The sequence below is a fragment of the Cataglyphis hispanica genome, chromosome 5, assembly GCF_021464435.1.
Source record: "Cataglyphis hispanica isolate Lineage 1 chromosome 5, ULB_Chis1_1.0, whole genome shotgun sequence".
NCBI lineage: Eukaryota > Metazoa > Arthropoda > Insecta > Hymenoptera > Formicidae > Cataglyphis > Cataglyphis hispanica.
Genome location: NC_065958.1, coordinates 2167037 through 2189984, shown reverse-complemented (window position 1 = coordinate 2189984; position 22948 = coordinate 2167037). Strand labels below are relative to the sequence as shown.

General features: G+C 38.6%; 1 protein-coding gene across 2 annotated transcripts in view; it reads left to right on the top strand.

Annotated features, from left to right (window-relative positions):
- Positions 1 to 22387, top strand: part of LOC126849529 (protein vestigial-like) — a 46318-nt gene extending 23931 nt beyond the window's left edge. The window contains exons 2-6 of one of the 2 annotated variants that reach the window (XM_050591460.1): positions 9155 to 9365; positions 9454 to 9612; positions 12493 to 12610; positions 13882 to 14108; positions 21646 to 22387. In XM_050591460.1, the coding sequence (XP_050447417.1) occupies positions 9155 to 9365; positions 9454 to 9612; positions 12493 to 12610; positions 13882 to 14108; positions 21646 to 21692 (762 nt within the window). In that variant the 3' untranslated portion in view covers positions 21693 to 22387. Of the gene's footprint in view, positions 1 to 9154; positions 9366 to 9453; positions 9613 to 12492; positions 12611 to 13881; positions 14113 to 21645 lie in introns of both variants that reach the window. The other variant, XM_050591459.1, reaches the window with a different exon arrangement.
- The last annotated feature ends 561 nt before the right edge of the window (positions 22388 to 22948 follow it).

Genomic DNA, 22948 nt, shown 5'->3' with positions numbered 1-22948 from the left:
CGTTTTACTTCCTTACTGTTCGAGTATCGCCGTGAGAATAATATAGTTATAAGCCATAACACGTTAACAATAGCGCGCTAATGTTTATGTCGTCAAGGCCATGTTTTGATTATTCGTTGCCGAAATATTTTCCGTACTATGACGTATATACAAACGGAATATTAAATTATACATGTATTTTAAATTATAAATCAATTATTAAATTATCAATTAATATATTACGGAATTTATTAAATCGATACTGACAATATTGTTATCTTTTTCGCGATGCTAATTTATTACCTCGACGATGCACTGAACATTATTTTATATTAATAAAAGCTTGTAAGAGACACATTTGATAATTTAAATATTAAAAGAGTGTGTAATTTTTATTTAATTTATTTTTGAAAAAGTGAAAAACTAGAATTAATATGTAAGTAATTATATACACATACACACAAAATAAATGGCGCGCGAGTATCGCGCGTTTATAGTACTCTAGTTCTTTAAATTTTATATTCGCTTTGCACATTTTATATATACAGAGTGTCCCCAATTTAAATGTCAAAACTTCGGGAGCGTATGATAGTGTTTATGATACTTTTTGATAAGCCTAATAATTTTAGTGTTGTTTTAAGTTTTCTGGTAAAATTATTTTCTTTTTTTTTTCCAAAACAAAGCAAAAACAATCAAATCTCCAAAGGACTTTTTTTCTTACTTTATCGGTCTCCTACCCGCTCCCGAAGTTTTGACGTTTAAATTGAGGATACCCTGTATATAATATTTCGCGAACTCTATCTACGAGGGTGAAATCTTTCATAGCTTCTCCAGGAATCTAGTTTCCGGATTCCTTTTAAAAATCACAATTCGTCGTCAATCTTCACGTAGCGAGAATACTCTCATCATTCGGAATAGTCGTAAATGCCGAGCGGAATAGCCTCGAGGCCGCAATCTCGAGATCGAGTACTCGATTCTGCTGCGGCATTAGAATTGAATTGAATGAGGTTTTCCTCGAGAGCCAGTTTCCACGGAGCGGGCTCGTGTCGCCATTGAGACGCCTTTTGCCTTTTTTCCTTCCCTTCAGGATCATAGGCGTCGATCGTGAAACATTTTTGCGAGAAATTCTTCGGATAAAATTCTCGAAGCTGAGATGGATATAATCCGCATTTTACGCGAATGTTTAATATTATTTAATAATGAATAATTTATTATAAAGTAAAATTAAGCTAATAAAGTTAAAAGTTAGAAATATACAAAAATAATATAATGCTTATTTATATATAATCATTGCAAGAGTCATAATCCATTATTGCAAATTGTTTCAACATAATTTTTATCGTTTTATCATAATCTTTTTATAAATATAATTGTTATTAAACATGATGATAATGGCAAATTAATAAAAGAATCGCAAACATCGCGCAACGTTCGTGCAAATAGTTCGGAATTCTCATTGAACTGCCTGCATCTATGGCCGCTTACTTTCGTTTCACCGCATTGACTTTCGATCAGATCGATCGATCAGATGGGCAATCCTTGAAAGCGTGATTTGTGTCCGCGAAAATTAATCGCCGCACGTCGCGCGCCTTTATGTAGCGAAATCGGCGCCGACGCTTCGCAAAATCGCGGAAGCCACGCGACCTGTTGTTATTTATGATCGTCAACCGGACGCTATTATCCAGCACAGATTTCTCAACCTAGTTGCCTCCACATTGTCGAACACTGACGTATCGCACACGGAACGTAACTGAAACGGCAATTGAAAAGAACACGCGATTCGCACATCACACATAGATATAATCGCGCAATAAAAAATAATAATTAAATTTATTTTTTACAATATTATTTTTATAGAAAGAAATTATAACAGAATGTAAAACATTGCATCACATCACAGTATAATTAAAAACAGACGCACCCATTATTTCATTATTTTAAATATTTTGTAAATTCGCCTGTAAATTAAATTAAATGGAAATTCTATTAAATTATGAAAATAGTATAAAACATTGTATTATCTTATAATATAATTAAACAAACACATTTATTCCGTTATTTTAAATATTTTATAAATTAGTCTACATGAATTAAATGAAATGAAGTCTACATTAATTAAATTAAATGAAAACTCTATAAAATTTTTATATGGAAGGACTTTATCAATTCGAATCAAACGTTTGTCGTTGGAATCCTGCGGAGAGTAACATGTCACGCTGGTCGACAAGATAGTCGTCGGAATTGTCGGGATATGCGACAATTATTGGCGCGACTTTGCCATATCTCACGCGCGTCACGTGATGATCGAGTCGTAAGACCGTCGCCGCGCGAGTGTTGGACTCGCTGTCAACCGCCGGCAGCAAGGTGTGCCGCAATGCGTTGCATTCCTTGGAGCTGTTCTGTTTTTAGTCTAGGATCGCCATTCTTTGCGACACGCGCATCGCTACGCTTCGCGTCCGCTATTCTGCACGCACGCACGCACGCACGCACGCGCCCGCTCTCAGTGAACACGCATTCCGTACGGAGAGACGCGGGCATCTAGAAGTATTCACGATGAATTAAGGTATCGATATTTTGCTCTAGTGAACATTTTTGACACTTGGTTTTTATTCTCGATGTTATGGAAAAAATCGAAAAAAAAAAATGATAAAGATCCTTCATAATGTGTCTAACGAATCTTTTTATTTATTTTCTTAAAACATTTTTCCAATTGCATTTTAATAGAAAGGCACCTAACACGAAGGGAGACAGACGAGTTTTCTTGTCTTCGATGTAATAACAGTCCTCGCTGCATCAGAGACCGAGTCGAGCGAGTGTCCTCAATATCCTTGCATCGGGGGTAATGGGATGCGCGGAAAAAAATGATTGATCCGCAGCATGCGATGAAGAAGTTTCCGAGTTATGCGAGAAAAGTTAGATTCGATCGATTGGCAGTAGCCTCGCGCCGTCGTCGAGCGTTCAATATTAATCGAGTCGCGCCGCCGTGAATCGCGTTCCTCGATCTCCGGGTCGGCTCGCTCATCGCTATAATGAATCAGAAAAACGCGAGAAAAACGCCGGCACGATCGACGACAATTATTCGTGAAATCTGATCGGTTACGTCTTAGTATCCGGCAGTTTATTATTTGCACGTACTCGCAATTTCTCGACGATATTCGGCATCCATTGTTCATTTCCGGGTGACAAATAATGACTTCGAAAATAAATCGTTAAATCAAGATTAATATATTTTTGATTCTCTAATTGAATCAAATTCGAACATTAATTTGAATTTTAATAATTTTTCCGATAATTAAGATAGATTTTTCTTTCGAACAACATTGTTTAAAAGCTTCCATTTAAGAGCAACCATCAGTTTCGAAATTCTGACCGTAGAATAGATAAAAATATAACGAAGAACTTTGAGTCGAAGGTCGATCTCTGATAAAAAAAAAAAAAAGAACAGAAACGGTGAGAAGGTTCCGAAATGCGAGGCGCTTTTAACGCTCTCTTATCAGACCTGATCCGATACGGTGACCAGTAACGACGGCTACCTACCGCAGCGTCCGTGGGTTATACTCTCGTCGACCAGGACCATTACCAGCTTATTACTATGTACCTCGGCAGCTTATTGAAAGTTTGCGGTTGAGTATGTTGTCTAATAAAAACGCGATGTTTACGTCCCAGCTGTGCTCACCGTTGCCGCGAAACTTGCCGCGCTCTTCTGCGTTCCGTTATGACTCTTCGGCGTTTCTAGATTTTTTAATATTCTAAAATTGATAGTGCGTTCGATTCTAGGATTTTAGTAATTTTTTTTAAAGTTAAAAATTTTGAATATTTATACCTAAATCCAGCATTCTAGTATCAACAATATTTTTATACTTTTAGATCCTCACAGATTTGTATCTCTTTTAATTTTATTTATTATCTATTATTTTATTTATATTATCTTCATATTTTATATTATCTTGAATTTCTATAAATTATTTGATATTTTCAAAATCAAAGATGAATATACAATGTCAAGTATTTACAAAAAGCGACTATATTAACGACAATCGAAATAATTTTCAAAATTGTTCATTAAATATTGAAAAAAATAAGGCAGAAATATTTTCTTCTCTTTTTAATCTCCTTGATATTTTATCTCATTAGCTCCTTCTCTCTTTCTTTATCGGAAAATAATCCAAAATGGCTGGAGAGAGATTATTCTATGCGAAGATGAAGGACGATGGTGCGGAGTAGGGAGCCGGTAACAAGCTGCCATGGCGTATCTTGCAATTTGTTTGCCAGACACGGCCATTCATCGACGCGATTCTCCTATCTTCCATGAAGACGAGAGGCGTCCCGAGTGTGGGGATCGCTACTATCGATAAGCCACGCCACCGGGCTGCCTTCGCTTTTAAATTTAGTTCATTAGCGACTGCGCCAGGTGGACGATGCCGCGATTTCGCCGACAAATTACAGCGAAATCGCACCAGACGTCACTATGTCGATTCGATGCAATTCCACCAGCTCGAGAAATTTCTCAACATTAAAACACATTTATTTAAGAGACTTAACAAAAGAAATGAGAAATTAATAGCAAGAAATTAGATACATTTATTTCTTCAATAATTAAATCTTTATTCCAGATAAAAAAAAAACTCTACTTATTTTTTCTCAACTTAAAAAATTTTTTTTTTTAAGCTTATTATCTATCCTACTTGAATCGCATCTAATTCTTCTTGGTCTATTCAAGTTCACTGTTATTGATGGAAAATTGTATGCAAAAATGAGCAATGAAACGGAGTGACAATAATTTAGATTGAGAGCGAACGCAACGGTAAGCGTTATCGTTTGCGCGGAAAGTATCGTACTCGCGGGAATTTCGACGCTGTTCGAATAAACTGACCCTATGAATTTTGCAAAGGTGGCATAATCGTAAAGTCGATAAATAGAGCCGGATTCCACCCTGGATTTAACGGCGCATCATTTCCATCATACTTGCGCCTCGCGCTAATTAATTGAACGATTTACAGACTCTCGCGGACAGTTATCGCCTAACGTTGTGTTCTCGAAGATGGTGAACGCGTCAATCGAAGGATTCCTCTAGGAGATATCTAGCTATCGCTCGTCTCAATTAGCATCTCACGCGAATGCTAAAACCTCGGCCGATCATCCAAGAAGATAACGTAGAAACGCGTGTAACGCCTTCTCGCCACAATATTTTCGACAGCCTTCCCTCGGTGTCAACGCGAGGTCTCCGCGATTGCGAATGCGTCTGGAGATAAACAACATCGTGTCACTAGATGCCTGAAATTCCTTATTTGATTTCTGATTTGATCGATCGTCACTGTGCTGGCGATCCTATAAGCGCGCGATGCTACCCTCAGTCACGAGAGAGCTTACTACGTTATCGTTTCAGTCATTAATCTATTCTGTTTCGATCCCGTCATTAATTGTAACAAAATTTATATTTTTTTTTACATATTTTATATTCTTTATTATTGCATTTATTTTATATTATTTGTTACATTAAATCCCATGTATTCTGTATTATTCTCGATTTTTACACTCTCCACTCTTTCAAGTTTCTTGAACACTTCTTCAGCGTACCGGATGAGAGATTCACATCATTAGAATCGTGATCGTTGAACACTCGATATTTCATATTTCCAATATCCTTGACCCTGGTTTTCCCAGATCCCGGGAGAGAGAGAGAGAGAGAGAGAGAGAGAGAGAGAGTCCTTTACATCCTATTCCTTCTTTACTTCCCACGTTCGCTATTCCAGCGCGCCTCGCGATATACCAGCTAATCGTCCGGCTTGAACGTGTACTATTCGCTTTATCTGCCGCGGGACCTCGCCTCATAATAACAGCTAAGTGCTACCAGACGTCCACAAATGAGTAAACGGTGTGCCACCCGCTGATAAGGGTATTCCGCCGCGGGAAAGAAGCGCGCCGGTATCCGCCTTAATGCGACCCCGCCGCAAAGATACACAACCGTGAATAATATCGCCGGCTCGCGATATAAATGCAAACGCGCGGCCCCTGGTTTGACTAAAGGGTTTACCTGCTCGTTACCACCTTCGGTTGCCCGTCTTACCCGGCGCGAGACGATAAATAGCATCAGCTTGCAGCTTCTCTCCCTCCCACCCTTCTATCCCCTCAGCCTCCGTCTTAAACTCCTGAACGACGAATCGTGGAACATCTGTGAAACGAGGAAATTAACGAATCGTGAGTCAGGAGACAGTCAAGTGACATTCGGTTCAATGAACCTCAAATATAAGGACTCTCGAAACCAATGAGCCTAGGATCAGGAGCTACGATCTGTGAGAGAGCTAAGAGATCCTACGATATATATCAGAGATCTATAAGACAAAAGGGAAAGAAATAAAGATGCGGTCTCTCGGGCCTTTCGTGAAATGACTCGACACCGGCAGGAAGGGGAACGAGGAAGGGAGGGAGGGAGGGAGGGAGGAGAGAGGCAAGAAGAAGAAGAAGAAGCGAGCGGAGGCCGTGGAGAGGAACGGGCGGACTCGCGCTTTGGAATGCTTTGAAAGGCCGCGAGCAGCTCTCTCTCTCTCTCTCTCTCTTTCTTGACTAGAACTGCCTGTTGGCTGAACGAAGAAGGGAGAAAAAGCAAAAGAGGAAGAGGGGCTGTCGGGGACGGTCTTGCTTCAATTAATTACCACATTGTCGTCCGGACGACCGGCGCTGGATGTTCCGCCGTGCACGGTAATCTATGGAAGACCCGCAGCTCCCCTTGATTTAATCTCCTACGCGCGCTCTCGTCCTCGCGAGAGCGGTGAGTTTGGCGCGGCGCGATTGAACGGGCATCGATTGAAGGCGTAAGCGTGAATAAAAAATACTTGAAGCTTCCGATAAATTAATGGAAGAAATAATCTTTCGATTTGAGATGTTTTTCACTCCGTAACTTTGCCAAGCGAAATCTAGATTTGGTGAAATATGATCTGGAAAATCGGGTATCCCCGTTGCGCAATTAGATAGATCCTGATCAGATAAAGGCCAATCGTCAATTCGAGTGACGTCGTCGACCGCTTTAATAGTTGCACAAGCGAATCATATGGTGCTCGTTATTTCTGACGCAATCGTGCGGAATACCCGGTCGCCAACGAATCGCGCTAGCCTCCGACAATATTCGTAGATGTTATGTGCGCCGAGCTTATAAAGCTACTCCGCCTTTCATCGCGAACCGCCTACCAATCAGCAGTGGCAAAGGCCGCAGACGACAAGCGAATATAGTTTCATTCGACGACCCGCCTACTCCGGGTCATCGCTCGTCATCACTTTGTGCATCAGGACGGTGATGTACTGCACCATGAAGCGCGTCGAGTCCGAGCTTATTGGAGTAGATAACGATAGCATCTCTCACTCACGGAGGCGTAGTCGTTCGTCTTTTTCCTCTTCTTCATCGCTTCCTCCACCCTCGACCCGCGCATCCTTCCGCCGACCGGCGCATACATCAGCGTCAACTTATTTCCGTACACCGCTGATGCATGCACGTAATTGGCGGGGTGGCGAACCAAACGCTCGGCTCGTCGTTCTCGCCGCCGGGAGGGCAGGAAAAGCACGATTCGCAATGATTTGTTGGACATCGATACGCATTCTTGCTCCAGAAAAATATATCGGGGGAACTAATTAAAAAACGTATCTGCGCGATAAAATCAGTAATGTAAATTTATATGCCCATCAATCAAAATTAATTTATGATGAACGAAATTTATTTAATTTTAATTTGAGTTTCTAATCCGTTAAATTTATGATTTTCGATAATAAATATTTTTATAACGTTTCTTAATTTTTTTGTTAAATTAATCTCATGCAAAGCACCTCTGATCACTTTATCGACTTCAGATTTCGTCAGGTATCTATGCCACCGTCTAATCTTTAGGAATAATGTTCGCTTCAAGAATGCGCGCAACGACCGGAAGGGTTGAATCATTAGGCCGCTGCGGTGTCGAATTGTGAGCATGCCGACAACGTGAAAGTCAATGGGCCACCGTTCGTCGCCGTTCCCGTCGTCGACATTCTCTTTATAGCGCACGAGAAAACGCATGGCCTCGATGTCACGCGGAAAATCCCGGCTATCGCCGTTAAAACGCACCAGTATTTACGCGCTCGTATTTCTCTTGTCGTCCCATCATCGCGATCACTGCGTCACGCGAGCAATGCGATCGTCGACCACGTTTCATCTTGGCTCGCACGATTTGCCGTTTGAGAATTTTGTCGATCGGCTATGACAAGATCTTGACGTTCTAGAGAATACAGAATGATTGAGGAAGCCGAGAAAGTCGAAAATTTAGAACATTTATCGTGCGAATAGACGATGTGCACACAGAAATTATTTTATCATTGCTGTGTTGTCAAAAATTGCATTCATTTTCTCATAGATGTAAAGATTCGAGATTCAGATTCAAATTTAAAGTTAAATTTAGAGAGTCAAAGGGTTTATAAAATAATTTTCCCAGATATTATTTTAAAGTAATCTTTAGTTTTTTACATTCCAGAATTTTTCGCAAAATTTTTAGCGGATTTTTCAATAATTTTCATTGCTCTTTAATCTGCCATCGGACTATTTGTCATAACGATCGTGCAATTTGTATGAACTGATTAATTAAACCGGTTGAATAGTCATTATTAATGATTGGCTAACCGGTTAAGCGATATCGTTAATAACCGATAAACAGCCCGATCGCATGTATTACACATCATAAGCAATGACGATTTCTGTCTATAATAAATTTTTTATTTTTATTTTGTATTTTACTAAAAAAATAACCGGCAATTTATACTATTTTATGGCGTGAAATTCAGAAATTCAGTATATCAAATAAAAAAAGGGAGAGAGAGAGAGAATTAGAATTAATAAAAATTTAGATAGAATTTTACAATTGCATCCACAAGAATTTTGAAATTTCTAAAACAAAGCAAATATAAAAATTTAATAATGAGATATAAAAATATATAGATATATAATCAAGCTATATGTACATAAATAATCGAAACATATAGATATCATTAATTAACTCTGAAATCAGAATCTTATTAACAAACCTACTATGATCTTTACATATAAAATTAAGAAATTTTTGTACGTTGTAAAAATGGAGTAACAAATTTGAGTAAAGAATAAGATTTTAAGGATCAACGTTGCATCGAGATTAATGTCATGAATCGCTTTTCCTTGCAGCTGAATGTTCATCAACGGTCATTGGAAGCAGCCGGTATTGAGCTCTGCGGCACCGGCGGAAGTGTCCCTCAAGGTCAGCCGAGCAGCGCGGGTTCCGTAGGGTCGGCGCCGAGTCCCGCATCCCCAAGGCCAACGCCGCAACCGCGACCATCCCTCGCAACCACCACCTCGCAACCCTCGCGAACACTGGACGATGACAGATCGACGGATGGTAAGACGGACGGTTAATTGTCTCAATTTAAAGTGCGTTTTGTCAATTTAATATTTATTTATTTTAATGCATCATTGCTTTAATGCAGGCGTAGGTGCCGGTACCGCCACTGAGGACTCCGACGACGGTGAGAGCAGGGCGCAATACGTCAACGCGAACTGCGTCGTGTTCACGCATTATCGAGGCGATGCGGCGTCGGAAGTCGAGGAGCACTTTCAGAGAGCCCTCGCTCACGACAAATTAAAGGGTGAGTAAATAAATGATATCTAGATAAAATTATCTATTTCTGTATTGAAGGAAAGAGAAATAATTGGTTTAAAAAATACGTATCTTATTTATATTATAAATGGATATGTGGGAGCTACCTTGGGAGCTCTAAAAGGATTAAAGTTCGCATTGTTTATCGGAGTCCATCTTTTCGATCTCTCGATGAAGTCGAGCAAACGTTTTCTGAAACGGGTAATAAAGTACGCCATTAGTCGACGACAAGGCTAACAAGCCTCGTGACAATTGTAACTCGCCTGTCGTACTCGCGTCGAGCTTAAAACGCGGGCAAGGCAGGGCAGGAGCAAAGAGGGGAGAAAAGAGCAGAGGGAACGCATCCCGACCGCAAAAGAGAGGATGGGAGGCAGGGGGTAGGAGGGAGGATTGTCAGCACGCGAGCGGGTTTGGCAAGCGATCGGCAAGCTCGTCTATATCGGTGTCGTTTAAGGCCACATTTATCCCGGCTACGAGGATCAGTTCAGTAGCCTGCTTAGAATTCAAGACAACACGACCTAATTGTTACAGCTCACCACTTCCCTGCCCCTTCCGCCCCTTTTCCTCGCCCTTCGTCCTCTCTCTCTCTCTCTCGCTCTCTTCTGCTGCGCGTTAACTTCCCCGCGACCGCTCTCGTACGAAAGGTAAATTAAGAGCTTCTGCGTTGGGAAAAGAGGGATGGTGGTGGAGGGCCGAGGAAAGACATTGTGAGGGAAAAGGAGGAGGGATAGAGGGGATGACATCGCGGGAGACAGTTTTAGCCGCGGAATGCCGAGTAACGTACGTACAAGGACTGAAGCGGCTTTAAGCTTAAACGCGCGTACTGCCAAAACAAAGAGGGAAAGAGGAGGAGGATAGGATGACTGGATGGAGAAAGGTTTGCTCTTGTGGAATTAAAAAGGAATTCGAATAATTGGCTTGAAAAAATACAGCGGGGTTTCGGTTTGAAGTAAACAAAAGCTGTTCTATTGAAAGACAGTTATTTTTGGAATCATGAACGGAAAGAAAAAAATAATTCATAATTCATAATTAAATAAATTTAATATATACGTGCATTATTGTCTTCTTCTATATCGTTTGTGTATTCTCCGTGAGAAAATACTTCAATATTGATTTCGCTATTTAAGAATGTGATTGTCAGAGCGATATCGAGATTCGCAAGTCATCGATTAAAATGTCGGCGTTTTCTAAAGTTCTAAAGAACACGCGGGTACTTATTGGCGAACCAAGCATCGACAACCCTTTCTACCCTCCCCCTCCCTCCCCCCGGTTCCCCCTTACGTAGAACGATATCCTTTCTCTCTTCGGTCGCGGCATCGGCAAAGAATAAAGCCGGCCGCAGACGGTCGACACTCTGTTTCTTTAATTGCGTTAATAAATAAAGGACAGTCAGCGAAGCGGGACCGAGGTAGATACTAGGGGAGAGGAGAGAGGGGTCGCAATCGGTCCCACGAGGTTCCCGGCTATGTTCCCGTCTCTCGAGAATTGAAGTATCATACTTATGGTGACAACATGGAATTTTGAATTGTCATTTAATTACTCTTTAAAAGTAAATTAAATATATGTTAATCTAATTGCGATTAATTGCTGAAATATATCTGTATTCAATTTTATTAAAGAACATTTCCCGCTGACTTTATATAATTCTTCAATTTTCTAATAATCCTTTTAATTGATTTGCAGGAAAAAAATTTAGCAACATTAAATTAAATATATGTTAAAATTTAATTGCATGTATTTAATATACATATATTAATCATATACATTACTCTTCATGCATTTAATTAATATAATTACGACAATAATAATTTAATCGATTGATGAAGTTTTATTAAAATATTCCGCGCTGTTCCCACGGATTTTAGAGGACCTCGCTAAACGGGCAAGCAGAATCCCACGGGATCGAATCGGCGGAAGGCAGAAGGGTACCGCTCGGTTGTTTTACAAGCGGCCACTCTGAAGCCAGAAGCTTGTCGTGTATCCTCCCGCAATCCTCTCGCGCGGTCCTCGCTCACGTTGGATTCCTCTTCTCCTCTTTATTTTTTTTTCTCTCTTTTTTTTTTTTACCCATCCCCCTCGGCCAATCGAAACGCGCGCCCGAAGGTTGTGGACCAACGCGAGGTCAATCGTACGACGGTCCACGATTTATGCCCTCCAATTCTCCCCCATCCCCCGCGCGCGCGCGCGATTTCATCTCCGGCTAAGTCACTTCGATTATCTGCTACGAGAGGCATACCGGCTGCTAATTTACTCCGTCGTTACAAACTACGATGATTTAGCCGGCCAGCAACGTTATTTATTTCCGCCGGTTAGGACGAGTGGTTTCTGGTGGAAGCGCGACTGCTTGAGAACCCGTTTTCCGGGAGAAGATCGTCCTCTCCCCGGGGAAAAGAAACACAACGGGTTATCGGTAGAATTCATCACTCAAGGATCATCGGTTTGTTACCGGTATTTACGACGCTGCCTGCTTCAGACATTCAAGTTCCCCTTAACAATATATAATCGACTTTTAAACGAAAAAAAAAAAAAAAAATAGTAATGATGTGATATATTTGTATAGCTGCGAGTGACATATTTCTCAATTAGATTTTAACGGTGGGGAGGGGGGAGGGGGAAGAGAGATTACACAGAAACAATCGATAAGACCTTTTAATTAATTGGGACATTTTCTGAAGGACGAGGAATCTCTACCAGAGGAGAATAAAGAGAGGCGAGAGATTTCTCTCTCCCTCTTTCTATCTCCCTATCTCTCTCTCTCTCTCTCTCTCTCTCTCTCTCTTTCTTGAAGATTTTTCGTAGGCACGCGTTTTCTCGCACAGTCCATTAAAAGCGCACGCCTTTGAAACTGTGTTTTCTTTTTTTATTGCAGAAAATATCTCTCCCATGTCCATGAGGAATTTCCCCCCTTCCTTTTGGAATAGTCAGCATCCCGGTGATGTCTACGAGTACCCGACGGATCCATGGCACTACCCGCAGTACCATCACAGGTCAGTGTTGCCGATCATTGTCGCTTTTTTTCTATTTTCTCTCTCTATCTTTCTATCACCTCTCCCCACTTCATTTTACATAAATAGCATAACCTTTTTCCCTTAATAAGCATTCTTTACAATGTTGCGTGAATATCGACGCCGTGTTCCGTGACGTCTCATTGATTCTTAAACGCGCGCGACGAGTAATCGCGTGTGACCCCCGGCATCCAACCACGCCGTAATGACGTAAAACCGGGATCACAGTCTGGAGATTTTTCTAGCGAGCTAAATGCTACGCAGTTAATTAATGAGATGAGGCATTTTCTATATACAAACTTCAGTCGGATTAATTGTTTGATAATTCATTATTTTCTTTTTCTTTTTTATAATTGCAAATTGTCCGTCTTTTATGAATTATATTTCTATTTTACATTCTCGAAACATGATTGAACGAAAGTTGAATGCAATTTTTTCGCTAGTAGAATCATATTCAACATCCGACGATTATATTTAGTACATTTAGTGATTAAGGAGCAAATGTTCGTCGAGATAAAAATATTTTTAAAATACGTAATATGTAAAATTCCCCCCAAAAAGTTACGTGGGAAAGAGGAGAGCAAAGAGGGAAAAATTGAATGAGAGGGGGAAAGTCGCCAATATCTTCCGTCCTCTTCCTACGGGGACGGTGACAGAGACTCGTAATTTATACGAGTGGCCGTGGTCGGATCAGTGTTAAAGATCTCGGCGTTACCTGCTCCCGACGGTTTTCAGTATTTTTCACATGCTCGTGCTCTTTCTTTTTGCTTTTAAACCGCGTCGCTATCCTTCTTCTTCGCTGCATCTCTTTTTCTCTCTTTTTTTTTCTTTACCTTTCATCTCACCTCTTTAGGGCGCCTCTCATCCAAAATGTTACATTGATCCTTTTTTTTAATTTTTTTATATATATCTATATACAACTTCACAATTATTTTGAAATAGAATTAGCATCTGATGGCGAATATTAATTTGTGTCTCATTCTAAATACTAGTTATGCTTTAATTAAGGCAATCATATTGGCACGCTGAGGTATGCGATACTATACTATTTTTATGTCACTTTGATGCAACGCATCTCTATCTCCGTACGTCACGAATGGTTAATTTTAATTATCTCTGACCCGAAAATTTCTATGTCCTCCATTTCGGAAGACTATTTCTTCGCATCATCGCAGATCGATTCACGGTAACTCATTTCAGGCAAATCAGGTCGCGAATTTTCCCGTATTTTTCTCCTCTTTTTTTTCTTTCAGAGCTGTGCACGAGTATCACCACCACAATATGGCGGCGGCGGCGAGTTACAGTGGCCTTCTGCTTGGTGGTGCACGCAGCCTCGGCCACCACACGTCTCATCACGCGGCGCATCACGCGCACGCTGCAGCGTCCTACAAGGAGTGGACGTCGACGACGCCGTCGCAGTCCCTCGTCGACGCTTCGTCGGCGCCGCCCTATCCTCACGGTCACTACGCACCCCTCTCCGGTAAGTAAGTAGACTTTTGGTTTCACCAAACGGCGAATGGATTCCGAGAGTAACGCTCCGTTTCAAGAGCACATCTCTTTACGATTCGTCAAAGTAATTGTCTATTTAAATGAGTGGCAGTCTTTCGTCGTTAAAGAAACTGAAGAAATCGTCGCGTTTGCATTTATGAATTTTTAATATTTATTTTAGTGTAAAAAAATAAGTTCTTTGTCGAGCTAGCGAATTAAACTTGGTAGATGAAATCTTGACGCAAGTGTGATAATTTAATTGTGTGAACCGAACAAAAGTAGATATTATAATTTCTACTTTAGTACTTTGATTATTCAAAATTTGCATAAGTCATTAAATAGTTAATTAAATTATTTACGAAAAACTTTTAAATTAAGCACTCTTTATTCTTGGAGATAATTACGCGATTCCAGATTTATTCTTGATTTATCGGAAAACCTCATTACTTCATTTGATATACTCGCATATGAATCGTCGGCACATCGACGGTACATCAAAGCATCCTCCCATGTCCTGATTGTGTCGAACGACAGCAGGACGAGCTTTACGCGGTCAACGGAATGGTACGCAGGTAGCGCAAGAAAGATCGGTCGGTCCTTTAGATGCTCGCAATTAATAAGGGCTTAATGGGAGCCGCGATCCATACGGCGTCCTCCTTCGGCTCGGTGTTCACCCACCGAAATCGTCCGCAGGACAAAAAGCTGCGGACGCGTCTGCAAAACATTTCGCTCCTGTTGCCGCCAGGATCCCGCCGTTCGCATCCTCGTTCCTTGAACGCGCCGCTCCTCTGTCGCTGAATTATGCGAGGCAGAAAAATAGCGTTAAATTATGCGGCATAGAAAAATGGCATTTCTCTACATCGCCGATCTAATTTTTTGCGAGGAAAAATTGCCGACGTATTCGTAGCCGAAACAAATCTAATATATTATTAAAATATCTCGTCTCTTCGTATAGTTATATATGCGAAATATTCCGAGAAAAACAGATCGATAATATTGCGATTCCTGCATAAATGGGGAAGAAATATTTATTTGATTTTTTTGTTTTTTTTTTTTTTTTATCAAATTGGACCGAATTATTTATTCCTTGATAAAAGTGACAGTTGTCCGCACATGGGATGCAGATGCAACAAGCCGTGAAAAACCATGCTCATTGTGATTATTGAAAATATTTCTTCTCAATTTATATATCTTTTTCTCATCTTGGTGCAGTCGCACAATTTTGCGCGGTCTTCAGAAATTTCTGCGATACGTCGACATGTTGGAATTTTTATTATTTTGCATTGTAATGATTTTATAGATTTATAATCTATATCTAATCCTCTCTCTGGTGCTTTCAATAAGGATAATACAACAATTCTCGTATTTTTTTACTTACTGTTTTAATTATTTTATAGATTCTCTTTCTACAGCTTTTGCACATTCCTTAACACATAATTTCCTGGAATTATGAATTTCTTCAATACTTGGTTTAATTTTATATTGCGTGGATTTTTATTCCACGGTGAAATCTGAAAATAATTTCCATTTTTCAAAAATTCCGAATCCCATATAACTTTAATGCAACTGTCAAGATCTAAGACTGTCTGAATTTCTCCTTAGAAAGGCATGGCTGCCAAGCATGGAAGCAGTGACATCCATCCCGAGTAGGGAGAGGAGGTCTAGTATCGATTTTGTACCCTCACTTTGCTATACGCCGAGACCAAGCATCGCGCCGCAAAATGAATCCCAACCCTCTACTAACCCTCTTACTATACCCTCTCTTTCGAGCAATGGAAAATTTAATGGAATAAAACTGAAAGTCATAAATATAATGTCTTGTATGTTTAAAAAAGAAATATATAACTTAAACGAGAAAATAATTTAAAAGAAAATTAGCAAAAATATTTTGTATAAGGAAGAGTAATGTTATTATCTACAAAAATTTAAGTACGAATTAAGTTTTTTTTTTTACGTAACTTAATTAAATATATTATAAGTTAATTATTAGTTGTCAGTTTTTAAAAATTAACATATAAATAAATTGAAAAAAATATATATATGTAATATAGAATTTTGCAAAGAAAAGCGTCATTAGCCATTTGCGAAAACAAACTTTCACAGCTTTATAAGAACTTAATAAAAACTCGCGTCTTCTCGAAGAATCAAGGGCCTCGCGAAAGATAATAGAGGGTGAAACTAGCGCTGAGTTGAAACCACTCGGGGATGAGTTGCAAAGTGCAAAGTCGTCAAAGTGCCTTTAAATTTAAGTGCTGCCATTACGGCGCTTCGCTCGATTCAGACCGATTAGGTTCGCTGCCCGCACGATGGCCGCCGCGCTCGGTAATTATATAATTGCACGAAATTAACTCGAATCGCATAAATCGGCTGCCGTTTACGCGGCGATTAAGAGAAATAAATCGCAATTATCGGATGACGCGTCCGCGTCTTAACATGGCGAAACGTCCGTCATGCTGCTTTTATTTCGCGACCTGCGTCTCGTGAGACGTCACGTTAGCTTCAATATTGGAGAACGATTCGATATTCTTAAATAATCGAATAAATTACTGAATTGTTTGATTTGAGAACAATTTAAGTTCAGTTTTGAAAATTTTGTTAAAATAAACTACGACATCGAAATATTCAAGATTTGAAAATTTAATTTTTATTATTAATAATTTTTTTCCTTGATAAAGTTGATATTTAAGCTATTATTCAACGTATATCGCTCGAATTGAAATGATTAATTTTGACAATTATTATCTTTTGCATTCAAGTCTAAATAAATTTGAAGGAATCGGAGAGCATTACATTTTTCCATGGAATTTAAAATACACAGTTGGAGAACATGAATAAATAATATATCAAAACAACCGTGTGCTAAAACACGTTCTTTGAAGTTACCATTAATTTACTTTTAGGAGTAGATTGACAAATTTGATATGCGGAGAATCATTTGTTCTGTCACATGTACATAACTTTGAAATTTAAATTTAAATTTAAATAAATTAGCGCAACTTTTCTAAAAGATTAATTACATTTGATACAAAAAGAGAGCTCGATGAGCTTTAAAATTGATTGATTTCAAAATATATGGCGAAATAAATTATTTGTTTGCAATACAGACACAGGTAGGATTCTAATCTATATAGTCTGGTTTTAGATAAACACGTTCAACATTCTTACTGTTCTGATAAATGAACTGTGTTCGGAATGCAACGAACCCGAGGCAGGATCTAAAGATGCTGTGCTTAAACCATTTAGCAACTAAGGTTCCAAGGTAGGCAAGTTCAAAGAATGGATTTAGCATTTATCGAATCAGGAGCCATGTAATTTGGACTCTCAAACGCTGCTCTATTAATCTATGAAAATCAATTAATCTAAATAATCTTAATCAAAGAAGAAAATAACAAAATAAAATAAAATAAAAGAAGAAATTGAGAATTTTTTAATTCAAAATATAAGAAATCTAGGATTGGGGAGAAACTAAGAGATTTAGGATATCTCTCTACATAAAAATCTAAAATCCCCCAAAATTTAAGGCCCAATTTAGGATTTAAGAATATAAAGTTTCTTTTCGCGTCTAGGATGACATTCTTTATAGAACATTCTCGGGCGACGTAATCCGTCGGGGTGCTCCGATCATTCGTACGCTTTCTGGCACGCGCCTCGAAAATGGCGTCGTACAATGACGTCACGTAATTCACCGTTCCAAGAGAAGAAGGGAAAAGAGAGACCAGACTCAGGCCAGAGCCGGGGATGACCATCCTCGATTGGTCAGCCTGCGAACGGAGGGAGTGGTCGAGCAGTTGCTGGTTCTATCGATCTCTCAAACTCGGCTCTGCTTTGCTACGAACGAAGCGAACCAGAAAGGTCGCCGCATTGGCGAACGAGAGAGATTCATGGTGTGCCTCTTTCGCCGCAGATCTTTTTTAATTCTCTGATCTAGAATTTTGAAAATGCAAAATCGAAAAATGGACACATGTTGCATTTTTTTTCTCTTCATCTAGATTTTATAGAGATTATTTCCTGAAATCTCTAGTTTACAGATATTAACTTCGCATTTTCAAATAAAAGATAAATTTTTGTAATTAAAAATCTTCAATCCAGAAATCTTGATTTATTGATTTCTCAGATCGTTATCTTCTTGTTCTTTGAATTCTTTGCGTCTCTCCTTACACTGAATGTAAAACGAGAGCTTTTCTCCCCGCGCAAAGAATGCGCTCGAACGTACAGAAACAAGGGCATCGAAATTAAATTAAATCGAACACCCTCGCTCTGCAAAAAGTGAGGAGTCGACCCTTGCCTATCCCTTCACCGGCGGGAGATGCGCGCACACGGGACGAGTATTGTGATGACCCTTATCAATGGGGGCGGAAGGGTCAGACCCCTCGCCGTCTCTGGAATCCAATATACTTGAACTCGTTGTAAGCCTGGTCGACCGGCACCCCTCGCGAGCTCGTATGCATCGATGAGCGACTATTAATTACAAATTAAACCTGCCGAATCTCTCCGGGATCACCGACATGCGTCGGACGCAATATTGCACATGTCGAAATAATCCACCTTCTTTCACATCATTCTCAGACGAAAACGAAAGCTTATCTGTGTTTATATAAACAAAACATCTCCTAAAAGCAAAACAGTCCTTGAATTCAAAACAGTTGTCACACATTTTTCATATTTAGTCAGGTCAATTATTGTACATATAAAGAAGTCTGTAAAGAATTGAAAATTTTGAAAGCAATCTGTTTGATTTATTGTTTTGATGAGGATTCTTAGAATCGGTTTTAAGGCTCTTAATACTTAAATATAATCATAATTTAAAATATCATAAACGAAAGAGGTAGCTTTTAAAATTTTTACATGGACTTTTTTTTTATGTACAATAAATTTTCTACCTGCTAAGCGTGAAAACAGATAGTCACTATTAGCCGTTAAACATTCACCTCGAAATTAGGGATCTCTCATGTGACTCTTTGTCGCAAACATCGGAGGGTGACTTCAAGATAATATAGCAAACACCCGGCAATATTGTTCGGGTTATTCGACACACCATTTACCAAACCACCCTTTGCACCGCCATTTTCCCTGTGTCGTATCGGCTTCGTATGTGCGAAAACGCGTATATATACTCGGTTCGCATAAATCGTCCCAGCCGGTGACACTTATGGCGCATTAATGCTTGGCATTCGCGATATCGCTGGGCGTATTGAATTAGGACATTCTCCCATGAAGATTATACGCTGGCCTTTCCGTTCAGCACTTTCGTGAAGGATTAACGATGTCATAGGGATCACCACATTGCTTACCACACTGTGGATTATCGCGTTTTCCGAGGAGAGTTTCCATTATTGATAGAATGATCGAGGAAGATTTATGATTTTGAATGAAATTTGATTCTCTCTTCTACTCGGAAAATCTCGATGAAATTTTGTGATTTTGATTGATTTAATTATTTATAACTTCTCTTATCGATGCGTTCCTCTTATCTTTACTTTCCTTTATCGCGCATTTTATTAATAACAATTTATATAAATTATATATATTCTAATATTGTGTAAAATAAGACAGTAAATATTAATATTTTATAACGTTACTTAATTTTATCTACAAATTGACTTTTGCATAAACTTTAGAGTAATATTTCGCAAAGAAATCACATACCGCATTTTATCATATTCTTAAGAAATGCGGAACGAGATGTTTCCGTTTGAAACCTCAAACGCACACACAAATCAGCGGAATACAAAGTTACGGACGGACGCATCTGTTATGAATGTTCCAACATTCAATATCGTGATATCAAAGAGCAGTGCGAGATCCCGCGCCAAGGAATTCCCTTTAGTCCTACCGACAAAGAAGTGAGGCGTACAAACTCCAAGGAAACTGACGAAAGGAACGTTTTGTCGGAAATTGCCAAGAATCTCTTCGCTCTATCTTACTAAAAATTTAATCTTGGAAAATAACATTTTAGATAAATTAACCGATGCAAAAACGCTACAATAATTTATAAATTACTTAGAGAAATCATGTACACACATACACACGAATTAATGATATCAAAGATCACACGATGTATATCTGTGTGTATATATATCGCGTTTAATTTGCGCAGTATAATCATGTGTCCACGTGAAAGAGAAGTTATCATGATCTTATTGTATTGAGATAAAATTATATTTTTTAAAATCGCTAGATTAAAATTATAAAATTGTATAATAAATCCTCGATTTAATTTCAAGTAATAATTATTTCCACTTTATTTCATTTATATAATTTGTCATCATATATTTCTATAACGCAATAAACAGTCAATTTGTCGCGATAATTTTCGAAGACTATTTTCCTTTCTATCCACCAATGCCTTTTTCTCGATTATTTTCCAGCACAGTGACTCTCGATCAAATAATACTTCGCGTTCCACGCGACGATTACTTATATGATACTCGCGTCTTTTGTGCTAGCATCCGTGCATATACGTTTGCGCGCCAATACGGTGACACTCCATGGGTCGCACGCTGACTTTGAAGCAGGTAGATACGTCCACGTGCCGACACGTGCGCATCGATGGATACAAACTCAATCTCCCGTATCACGTGCTGGCAATTCACGATATCGAAACGTCGATGTGTTGCACGATAATCGAAGGCGAAGCTCGCTTGATCCGATCAAGAAATATTAAAGAAGAAATTGAAAAGATATCTGCAATTTTAATGCTTTGATCTTTGTGATGACTTAATTATTATATATATATATATTAATGATGAGTTTTTACATTACATTTTTATTCTTAAAAAATATATATCTTTTTTTTTTATATAATTAATGCAATTTCTTTTTTTTTTTTAAATAATTATAAAGAATTATCTGTCTTCTCAATTCTAAATAAAAACAGTATTTTGCAAAGTATTTCATATTTATTGCATGAAACTATTTAACGATTGTAGAGCATTCTCTATGCGGACTATACATATAAGGATGCTGTATCGGCGCCGATGATCTGTCGTTTCAATCTTCGGTATATCGAGATAAGAGATAAATTCGGTCGCAAGAGACATGAGATCTTAACTGACCGGTCTCGTGACATCGGGCCCCATCTGTCTATTCCTTTCGTCCGTCCGTCCGTTTGTTCGTCCGTGTTGCTCAGCGGGTGCCATCACCAGTTCTGCACCTTCGCATCCGTCATAACGTTGTCTCTCTTTTTATTACTGCCGATAAATAATTTTAAGCAACGACAAGAGACGCCTTTCAAATCAGAAAGCAGCTTCAAACAGCTGATCGTTTGTATAACGTTTAGGAATCTCTCACTGGAATGCCGGAAGCCTCTTTATATAAGATCGATCTTTTATTTGGTAATGTTGCTCTTGAACAATTTACAAAAATCTTAACAGCTGATTTAAAATCTGAAGGAAAATGTAGAGAAATGTTTTATTTTTTTGTAAGCACATAATAAAATTTTAATTTAATTATTATACGAACAGATCAGAAATATTGACAGATTAAAAAAGTTGTATATTTAAAAACATCTCTCTTGTTCCGTGTTGCAGGACTCGAGTCTCAAGTTCAGGATTCCAAGGATCTCTACTGGTTCTAGGATCGAGCGTTGGAGATCGGCAGGAGGCATGCGGTTTCCTTAAATTCAGAGGACGACTGAACGATTGTGTTTCGATTAATGAGAAAATTTAATGACGCGATTGGATCGTATATAAAGATACAAATGTAAGAGGAACGAGGACATTGTTGAACAAAAATGACGACCGGGCGTTCGTCGCGTTGTCGTTTGTTCATCGTTGTACATAATGTTACCTACGTCTTTTAAGGATCTACTACTAGTATAAAGAGAATAGTATTAGACGAATTATATTTGCGCGCACTATTACCTTTATAGTGATTGCTGTCTGACATTAAAGAGAGATTGGCCGTGAGAATGCGACCGAGAATCGTCTTCAGCTGGTACAATAGCGTAGCGCAATCTAAAACCGTCGAGACACATCTAAATTTTCCAAATAATTATATAATATAATATGTCTTTGATTTTGCTACAAGATATTATCTTTGGATTTTTTAATTCATTACGAATGCGATGGCTAAATGAGAATTGATGTTTATGAGCATTCAATGAATTATTTATTAAAAGCAAGATAAGAATTTAAAAACTATATCAGAAAGAGAAAGAGATTTTTCTTTTACAATTCAAATCGAGACATTACTCAAGATTAGCAAATGATTATTTGGCAAATTTAGCTGCCGATTTAAGTGAAGTATTTATTGACCAATGATCTTGCCATATATATAAATATATTATTATTATTAATTATTATTATTATTATTATTATTATTATCATCATCATCATCATTATTATTAATGTATCATAAACAATGGGCGTTGCAGATATGAAATCTTCTCGAGAGAGTTAGCGAATTAAAATAGTTATTATCCGACGAGTCAACTATTATTCTTTGCACCTTAATTACACCCCACGTATATCTTATCTCTTCATCTTTCAAATCTTTCTCACCCGCTATTTCATCGTTTAGTATCTGTCCGGTATAATCACTATCGTATTACTTACATTAAGCACATCGTATCCATCTCATGTTATCGCCTGCCTAATTGTTAAATAAATAATTCACATATCACATCATTTGCTTCCTTTTCACTTACCGTCGATATCATATTTTTTTTTTTTTTTCTCAAAATAACGAGAATCAATTTTTCAAATCAATTTTTCAATCTTTGTGAGACCTACATCCTTAAATTTGTTGCGTTCTTCAATTATTATGGTAAATTAATATCGCGTCAATAAGAGTAATATTTGCCATTTTTGGCTAGAAATATGCTTTAAAATT